The sequence below is a fragment of the Loa loa genome, assembly GCF_000183805.2.
Source record: "Loa loa unplaced genomic scaffold supercont3.118, whole genome shotgun sequence".
NCBI lineage: Eukaryota > Metazoa > Nematoda > Chromadorea > Rhabditida > Onchocercidae > Loa > Loa loa.
In genome coordinates this window covers 125,388-134,982 of record NW_018108298.1, presented here as the reverse complement: position 1 = coordinate 134,982, position 9,595 = coordinate 125,388, and the positions used below count along the sequence as shown (strand labels likewise).

The 9,595-nt window shown below is 35.1% G+C and overlaps 2 protein-coding genes across 2 annotated transcripts in view; one reads left to right on the top strand and one right to left on the bottom strand.

Annotated features, from left to right (window-relative positions):
- LOAG_09850 (fatty acid oxidation complex) overlaps positions 1–6,399 on the bottom strand; it is a gene marked incomplete at its 3' end in the record, with an annotated part of 7,219 nt that extends 820 nt beyond the window's left edge. The window contains exons 1-16 of the mRNA XM_020448029.1: positions 6,172–6,399; positions 5,993–6,047; positions 5,740–5,799; positions 5,421–5,554; positions 5,080–5,226; positions 4,544–4,735; positions 4,081–4,287; positions 3,671–3,814; positions 3,457–3,564; positions 3,259–3,365; positions 2,401–2,698; positions 1,817–2,053; positions 1,159–1,353; positions 629–831; positions 396–486; positions 20–83 (exon numbers count right to left, since the gene is read on the bottom strand). Of these exons, the coding sequence (XP_020301792.1) occupies positions 20–83; positions 396–486; positions 629–831; positions 1,159–1,353; positions 1,817–2,053; positions 2,401–2,698; positions 3,259–3,365; positions 3,457–3,564; positions 3,671–3,814; positions 4,081–4,287; positions 4,544–4,735; positions 5,080–5,226; positions 5,421–5,554; positions 5,740–5,799; positions 5,993–6,047; positions 6,172–6,174 (2,245 nt within the window). The 5' untranslated portion in view covers positions 6,175–6,399. The remainder of the gene's footprint in view (positions 1–19; positions 84–395; positions 487–628; positions 832–1,158; positions 1,354–1,816; positions 2,054–2,400; positions 2,699–3,258; positions 3,366–3,456; positions 3,565–3,670; positions 3,815–4,080; positions 4,288–4,543; positions 4,736–5,079; positions 5,227–5,420; positions 5,555–5,739; positions 5,800–5,992; positions 6,048–6,171) is intronic.
- Positions 6,400–7,906: 1,507 nt separating this feature from the next.
- Positions 7,907–8,866, top strand: LOAG_09849 (hypothetical protein; the record flags this gene model as incomplete). The annotated part of the gene is made up of 2 exons (XM_003145376.1): positions 7,907–8,126; positions 8,766–8,866. 2 exons carry the CDS (start codon positions 7,907–7,909, stop codon positions 8,864–8,866), a joined length of 321 nt encoding a protein of 106 aa, XP_003145424.1.
- Between the last annotated feature and the right edge of the window lie 729 nt (positions 8,867–9,595).

Sequence of the window (9,595 nt, the reverse complement as noted above, 5' to 3'; positions counted from 1 at the left end):
ACCGTACATATCCACAAACGAAATGGACCACCCCAGAAAGGTGGAAAACCGACACCGAACACCGACGCCGTATCACCATCTGACTGAAATTCTACTTTTTTTTAAATTTAATTTTGAAACTGTTTTAAAACATTTTCCTAAACTATGCTACTATATATATTTCTCCATCCAGTGAATAAATGAAACTTCTGGAAATCTTCGTGAAGCCAGAATAAATTCGAACTTTTGAGGTAACATTTTTTCTCGCTCGGCTTTACAAGCTGGCTTCATAGAAAGGTAATAGTTCTCTCAAAAACTTTCTTTGCTTCCTCCACCTATTGAATTGTATTCATCTATTTCACATATTATTTTGTCGAAAATAAAATTAACTACTGAAAGTGAACAAGCAAGCTTACCGGTGATGAAATGACGCCTTCTTCAAGGCAAATGGCTGCTTCATTTACATAACGACATAATATTCGAAGTTGACGATCGAGAACACTGCTTCTATAAAAAAAGTTTTATCGCACCAAAATTATGCTTAATGTTGGTATACATAAATGTGTTAGTTAAAAAACTTTGCAAAGACTACGGAGTTTATATTAAACTAAAGACTGAATCTTACACGCTCAGAAACCAAATAGCTTACACTGTCGAAACAGGAGTTAATTGGTGCTTGCGAAGAATTCTTATTGCTGCCTCGTTTACAGGCTTCTTTTTAGCAAAAATACCGAGCCTTTTGGAATCATCGTAGATGAAGTACCCTTTGCCCGACTTGCGACCTTTGAACCCTGATGCAATCATTTCTTCCAATACTGTAATCGAGCCACCACCAATTCGTGGACCTAATGCCTGGAAGTGTGTGTAAACTGAAAAAAATCAATTTCTATGAGAAATTCCTTTAATAAACAGATCATCCATATGACTGTGTTACCGATCTATGCTTTCTACATGGGAACACTACACAATAAGGTACTGAAGATAGGTTATATCAATTTAGCAGGTGTTGATGTTGTCTCACCCATTCTATTTCCAATACACCCCAAAAGGATGGGCCAAGTTCTTAAGGGACAGTAATTGAGCAGCTCAGAACCGTGATTGAGGAATTCAGATCACTACAACCGAATGTTGAGTTCACTTGATTATCAATTTTACGACTTTATTAATTGCTGTTCTCACCTCTCCCAGAAACTTCGCAACATGATGTGCCACATCAATCCCTACTTCATCTGCAAGCGTTGCCGCACCAACTGGAAAACCGTAATTTCTTGTCACCTCATCAATTTCATCTGGATGAACACCTTCTTGAAGTAATCGAACAACTTCACTCATCATTGGAGCTAAGCAACGGACGACAAAAAATCCCGGACAGTCCTGCATTCCAACATTGAAATTGTCAATTTGGTCAAAAGTTTGAGTTTAACTTAAAAATGAAGAACAATGAAGCATTTGTTTCAGCTTGCCACAAATGAGTAAGAATAAAGAAGTGTCACAAAGCTCAGATTACCCAGTTGCTTTTATTACCCCTCACTCAGATTATCCATGAATAACAATACCACAATATCGCAGTCTTTCGATCACTGATGTAAAAAGAACAACGTAAAGCTATTGAAATGATCAATAAGTTTGGACGGAAACGACCAAAAAAATCTGGAGAATATTTGCTTCTATAATATATGCACGAATTCCAACAAAAAGAGAAGCCAAAAATCTAAGAGCTAGATTGAAAAATCTAAGAGCTAGAAAAATTTAAGAGCTATTCTTCAATCTAAGAACTAGGAGATCTAAAATTGGGAGACATATGCTCGATATTTATAACTTTGCAAAATCAACTTACCTTAACCACTACAACCAATTTATTTTGAATTAATCCTAATTGTGCAGCTGCAGCGATAGCTTCCTTGCTAGTGTTTTTCGTGATTATTATTTCAAGTAGCTCCATTTTCTCAACTGGAGAAAAGTAGTGCATCCCAATAATACGCTCCGGTCGAGTGGAAACCGATGCGATTTGTGTAATTGGAAGAGCTGAAGTGTTGGATGCAATGATACAGTGCTCTGGTACTACCGATTCCAGCTGCAAGAAAAGTTTTGTGCAAAGTAGTGAAAAATTAACAAATAATTCACTTACCTGGAATCGTTTCTAAAATTTTTTCATAATGATAAATGGTCTTTCATTACTAATTTAGCTGCACATGGTATGATTTCTCTAAATCTGAACAAATCATTAACAACTTGGAAATTTGAAGGGATTTAAAACTCGAGACTTTATTCGTGGTGCCAACTACACAAAAATTTTCAGTTACATAACTTCTCGTCTCTTTCGAATTGGATTATTTCCCATAGATTCTACAAAACGAAAGGACAAATTCCCTAGTTGGCGGAACTCTCCTCAGAAATATTGCAGTTTAAGAGTTAACAAACCTTCTTGATTATTTCATGTTTCAAAGGAAGTTCTTCGAAAACAGCTTCAATAGCCACATCACAGTCATGCAAATCATCATATATACAAGTTGTTTTTAGATTGGCCATAAATTTATGTTTCTGATAACTAGTGATTTTTCTTCTTTTTACCATTCCGTCATAATGCTTGTGAATTTGATTCTGACCTCGTGCTAAGCCCTCATCATTCCTATCCAGCAGATATGTCTCAATATCTTTGTCAATCGAAACATTAGCAATACCAGCACCCATCAAACCGGCACCAATCACGGCTAACTTACTGCAAAGTTATGGTTCAAAGAAAAAAGAAACTATCAAAAACTGCAGAAAATTCCATCGTAAAGGTAATCAACTATTTGAAAAATTTCTAACAAAATAGAAGGAGTAGAGAGTGATGAAGTATTTCAAGTTATCAAGTATTTAAAATTTTTGTGACTGCGGCTTCTCTGCTGAGTAGCCTAATCGTTTCAACGCTCAGTAATTTATAAGAGTAACTACAAAAAAGATGACCATTCCAAAAATATAATTAAATTCCCCGTAAGTCTAAAATTTAAGAAATCAAGGAAAACATTGTGACTTATGGTTTAGGAGTCGAGCCAAAGTCTATTTTGACTCAAAAAACTTGGGTTAGATAGGCCTGGGCTTAACCTTGGTGCTTACTACATCAATATTTCCTACATCTTCCTACAAATTTATTCTGCTACATGTAAGCGATCTATAACTCCGATGCTTCAAACCTTTTTTTTGCCGTACTTGAATCTCACTACCCGAAATATGTTATGCCTATTTTTGCGAAACTGGGAATTATCAGATGTTTTACGTAAAAATTGAAGTCATTACTCAATTTTTTTTGATTCCCCAAACTTATTTCGTCTGCATTCGGTTCTGCCATTGAAAACACCAATGAGAGCTTTACACTGTGTTGTCTGAGTTAAGTCTCCAAAAGCCTGAAAACGGATAAATGTCGATCCCAATAAGAATGTAGAAAGCATTTAATTTCAGAAAACTGCAAATAGCTTTGAAAAAAAATGGAGTAACCTCTGATTCTTCCAGATAACCTAAATCAGACCCTTTCGTTATTCCACTTTCAACAACGCTCAGAATTTTTAACGGAGCCGGATAGTTTCCAAAAGTCATCTTCATAACCTGAAAGAAAACAGACTTACTGTGTCTTCCTTTCATCTTTAATATAAATTTGAACAGGCCGAAACCTGTAATTCAAAGGCCTTTCCGAAGGAAAATGGTAACTTACGTTTTCCTGTGCTTTTTTCAAAATAAAATGTTTGAAGAGTGGGGTTTTCGTCAGTGCATAATCTGTGGCTTTTTTCCAGAAAGATCCTTTGCGATCTATTTCTAACATTCCCATAGACAGTTGCCGCGCGGCTTCAATGGCAATCTGAAGAAACTTCTTTCATATTATATGCGGTTGTGCACGGACGAAATTCTAGTGTAAAGAAAGATGAGAAAATTGCGGGCTTGAACTAAAGATATTAAAGTATGATACAGAACTAATAAACCAAATAATTAGCTTTCGAATCCCTTTCCACTTCTCTTCATGAACTTTATTATTTAAAAAATCAAGAATTATGAGTTCCAGAAACTAAAAAAGTAATGTGGTAATGTATTTCAAATAAGAGATGAAGGATTTCGAAATAGATTCACCTGTTCAAGGTAATTGTAGTTATTTTCCTCAGCAGGCTTCACTCCAGCTCCAATAGGCTGCACAATTCGGTCGATTAAACCAATTTTCTTCGCCTTAACTGCCGGTAACGTTTTCCCAGTAAGTAACATACCAAGGGCTTCAGTGATCGATACCAGCTTTGGTAAACGTTGTGTACCACCAGCACCAGGAAGTAGGCCTAACTTTACCTGAACCAATATAAATCAGCAACAATTGTGAATGACATCTTTCAGGGAAGATTAGACTCGGTGATCTGCTTCATTGCCTCAAATCTATTAAATGGATGACAAAAATGTTATAGTTGCTAAGCTATTTGATATTGCAGTAATAGCTATAACAGCAAACAATAGAGGTAAGGATTACGAAATTTCCAAATTTTCAAAGACATCTACGATAATACTGTAAGAAGAGGTATGAACGACGATAGACTCAATAATAATGTACCTCAGGTAATGCAAACAACGTTTTTGGTACATTCATGGCAATTCGGTAATGGCATGCAAGTGCTAGCTCTAAACCACCACCCATACAGGTACCCATTATGGCTGCAACGACCGGTTTTTGACTATTTTCAATTCGTAAAAAATCCTGCTGTCCATCGGACGAAATTTTCCGAGCGTCTGCAGAACTTTTACACTGAAATATTGAAACCTTTTTTTTTGGGCAAGAATCTCTTTTGATAGAAATTGAAGTGTGAAATTTAAATGTCAGAATTTTTGAAAATTTGAAATAATTTCAGTGCCATCTTCCTTGTATACTACCCATAACACTGCAACACGGCAAGATCGATCATCATCAATAAAGAATGAAAAAACATAACTTTCTAAAAATCATTTAAGTATGCTGTGGCTCAAGTTAAGTTCATCCAACTTCAGAAGGGAAGTTGCTACAAGCTCTTGTAGTCCTTTTAAACAAATGTTAAGTTCATTGCTATAAAAATTATTGCTCACATCGAGCAATCACTACACCTTGGTATTTACCTTAGACAACATTTTGATATCCGCACCGGCGATAAATGTATTCGGCTTCCCAGATATTATCACTATCCCTTTAACAGAAGCATCGGCATCGATACGATCCATACAGTATCGCAAATCAGCCGCAACTGTTTCATTCAAGACATTTTCCTACAGAAAGAATTAAAATTCCACCGAATAGTAGTGTAACACTAAATTAGTTTCTTCGAGGAAAGTCAAAAATCTCAAAATAAAAAAAAGATCAAAGCAGGGAAAGGGTTTGCCAATTATTTCTACAAATTAGTCTACAATAAGAGCTACCAATAATAACAAGTAAACTACATAAATAGAAATATTTTGTTTACTTTCGCATTAGGAAGGTCGATTTTCACTATAGCTATACCATCTTCTACCTTTAACGTTACCGTTTCGCGGCTATTAGATTCATTCATTTCTTGATGTTTTGAGATAATTACTCCTGGTTTCATCAAAACTTTATCTGAAGAAGAAAATGGTAAAGCTCTTCCTATCTCTTTATAGCAGTAAATATGGATCTTCTCTCCAGTCTGTCTATTAGCTTCTAAGTTTTATCCGTATCAAATCGAAGATTCGAAAAGAAAATCATTGTCCAATAAAACTTGACCGTCTAATTTAAATCTAAAATTCTGAAATCGAAAAACTCACCATTCGGTTTAATATGAACATTTGTACTTGCAAGACGGACAATGCTTCGTATTACCGGTACTGCATTAAAATCACATTTAATTAAACAGTCCAGTTGAATTTTGAAAACAGTGATCAAAGGTTTCATGATTAAGCTGAGAAATGTTTCCAACTTCATTTATTCATGCTGACTTCATCAAAATGATTCAAACTATTTTCAGTGTAAAATTTTACTCAAAATCGACTAAAATGAAAATATGAGAGAAAGTCTCACTGGTTAAATATTTTGAACAACGTACTGCCACACCTCTAGCAAATAACATCGAAACCTGCAACTCAGAAAGTGAGCTGATCCAGTTCAACTGAATTCATGCTTCTATTCTTTAATTTTACGATAGCCAAAGTGAACAGTAAGGAAACAAACTACAAAATTGGGAAGATGACGGAATTTACCATATAGCGATTCAAAGAGTTTATTTCTCATACGATTCCGAAAACAGTACGGTACAGCATCCTGACAATTACTTCCTAATTATCGTCCCCTTTTATCGCTTTGTTTTCCTTCCTTCCTTTCTTTTTCTTTCCCCTCCTTTCTTTACCTCTTCCTGTTTCCTCTTCAATTCATCATTACAGAAGAATTTTGTCGGGAAGCATGGGTTCAATCAGGTTAACCTACAAATTATTTAATGACGGGCTTGCTTCGCGTAAGCCTACTCTGTTACTCTCATCAAAGAATTCACAACCAATGAAGAGTTTTATCAAGGGAATTCCCAGATTCATGATAAGGAATCCCAGAAGCTGGCCGAATCCTATATAATGGATAGTGGAAGTCTTACGGAAGGAAGAACCGCAGAAAAATATTACTGCACCATTACTTCGTCTTACTACAGACTGTTCTCTTCTGACCAGCATTTTATGGGTCACTCATTTTAAATTTATGGGTTTTCTTATTTGAAAAAAAAAAAAACGGAAAGGAAATCTCGTTCAATATTATCGTCCATCTCATTCTGTCCCGTATTCTAAGCAATCTTAAGTTCGCATTGGTTTCTTTTTCATTCATTTCATTTCTATTTCTGCTCTACTCCCATTCCTCCTCATATTGAAACGATCTAAGATTGTTGTTGATGATATATGTATCACTGCACCGCAAAGGGTACAAAGTACGCGTGAACGAGGATGAGATCATTGAACTGTGTTACTAACAGCAACAAACTAGAATTGAATTCATCGATCAATTGCGAAAAATGGCATGATCAACCTATTAACCTTTTACAAATCTATTAGCATTTACCTAAAATTAACCTGTTAACCTTCCTTCCCCGTTCCTACATAAATAAATTTCAATATGATGATAAGTATACAGTTATATTACTGGAAGTTATAAAAGTCAAGTTTTTTTTCCATTTTCAGTAAAAATTGATTAAAATGAACAATACATAAATATTAGAAAACTAATTTTGATGAAAATTACATTTTAAGTTATTAAATCAATGATATGAATAAATCCATGACATACAATTGAATATTTTACGAATTCATTATTCATCATTATCACAGTCACTGTCCGTACCACGCAATCCAGTTTTCGTAGCGATCACTTGGATCTCATATCCGGAATTTAAGAGTTAAGATTTTATTTGGCCGGAAAAGAATGCATTATGAGACAAACACTTAAAGTGCCAAAAATAGTGCATCCTTGCCTAAAATAAAACGGAAGAAAGAAATGAGTGTTTTTATCTATTCTTCTTGACCTCTACCGTCGCTATCACTAATAGAATGTATTGAGAGGATGTTACCACTAGCAATATGAGTTATCACGGTACCATTGGTGTATAAAACGTATACATATAACCCATCCTCAGTACATGAACTTCAACTTGACCTCAGCAATTGAACTCTGAACATAATCTCACTACTCGAACTGTGATGATTTCACTATTCGAACTGTGAGTACTGTGAGATTTCACCACTCGAATTCTGAACATGAGTTCACTACTCGAACTCTAAACTTGACCTCATTACTTTCCTACATCTTTAGGACATTTATGACAACAATTTCCATCTTCTGCTAAAAATATTACTATCATCGGTCATTGCAAAAGAAAAATATCTTATGGAATTGAAATTGGGTGACAATTACATTTTCCAGATATAAATGAGCCAAATTAAGGATAAACCAAATGAAAGAATGCGTTCAAAAGCCCTTCTCTTGATGGGATATCTTTTCGTAGCGCGTCTAAAATGCGCCGGTTTGATGACGACCTGTTTCACGGAGATGCGTTGGCATCCAAATTTGTTATTGCAAGAGAGTTCATGCATGGGTGAGAGGTGTTGTTGGTTGGAGATGTCCCGAATACAGATGTTAGTTGAATACCTGAGGTACTTTGGAAGTGTGCAGTTAACGCTGCGTAACATCTTCTTCGCATCTTAATTTTATCCTGTAATTGGTATTCTTTTCCAGTTCTGGTATTCGCTTAGCCGTATCTGGAATCTGATGGTTGAATTGAGTGGTAGAAGCACTCTTCAACATAGCTTTGATAATTCAGTTTTTATTATACCAGCGGTGATCGTTGTCGCCATTGTGGGTCAGTTTTTCTCGAAAAAAGAAAAAGAAAATTTCAACTTGATTTACTTTGCATGTGGAACTTTTTCTGCTGCACGTTATTTGGCGCAATTTTGTTTTCTTTTTTGCGGATCGATTTAACTGGAAGCTATGATAAGAACTAATTTAGTTTGATTTGAAACATGATGTGTGGTCAGATTTAGTTCCACTGAGAAATAAAACGTTCTCTAATTCAATATGGTTTAAAATTATTATGTGGATTGATACATAATTTGTTAAGAGCTGAAAACAATAGTTATGAAGAAGGAAAAAGATTTGTCAGTTGCTTCAGCTCTTGGGAGACAGCTGCCTTCATCCCTACATAATATAAGCTATTCCTCGGTCTTCATCTCGCGGTTCATGATTCTATATTGAAAATATTGTCATGACAGATTTTTCGTGAATTCGATTTTAATATAAGTGAAATCCAGCTTTACAATTTTAGCACTGGTCACATACAAGTTAACGAATTCAATAAAATTGAAACAAAAGCGCGAAGAGGAAAAGAGGCGTAAACGAGGAGAGAAATCTAAAAAGAAGAGTTGATCCAGTGAGAGACTCAGCTAGATGATTTGTGTTGATACAGAATTACAAAATGCACGTCACTGTAACTTATTGCGTTTCCCAATAGTATTATCTTTTTGTGCATTCAGAATGTTTTCCACAGTTTTTGGATAATTGTTGTTTGATCCCTTTGGCAGAAATGAAAAGAATGAGTGCTTCATGGGATATATCAATTTCAAGGATCTTGAGTTGATTATTATCTCTATTATTTAAACCTGTCCATCAATTTTTGCTATGGTTGTGAAGAAATAACCATCTTATTGTGTGATTTCCCGGAACGAATTCAGTATATTGGAAAATATAGATGATACGATATAGTATTGTCATTCTTTTGTAAGGTTTTCTTTTGAAGTTTGTTATTTCGGTTTCATTTTTCTGTTTCATAACTTATTTTTCCTCATTTATCTGTCTAGTTATCTTTTCTGTGTATGCATAACATATCAGCGGGGTGTGGAAGAGTTGTATTTATTACCGGCAATGGGATTGAAATGCAAAGAATTTGGAGCTTTAAGAAATTCTAACTGGGTGAATTATCACTGTTCCGTCTCGTGAAAGAGTGGTCTTGAATTTAATTTCGAGTCCCAAGTTTTTCTACTGCTCAGATTTCTTATTCGTCACTATTGTTCCTATATCCTGTATCTTCTTTTTCCGTAAATTCTTTATGTGATGTCAGTGCAAAGATATTTTTGTTCTTTGTTATTTTTTTTTTTT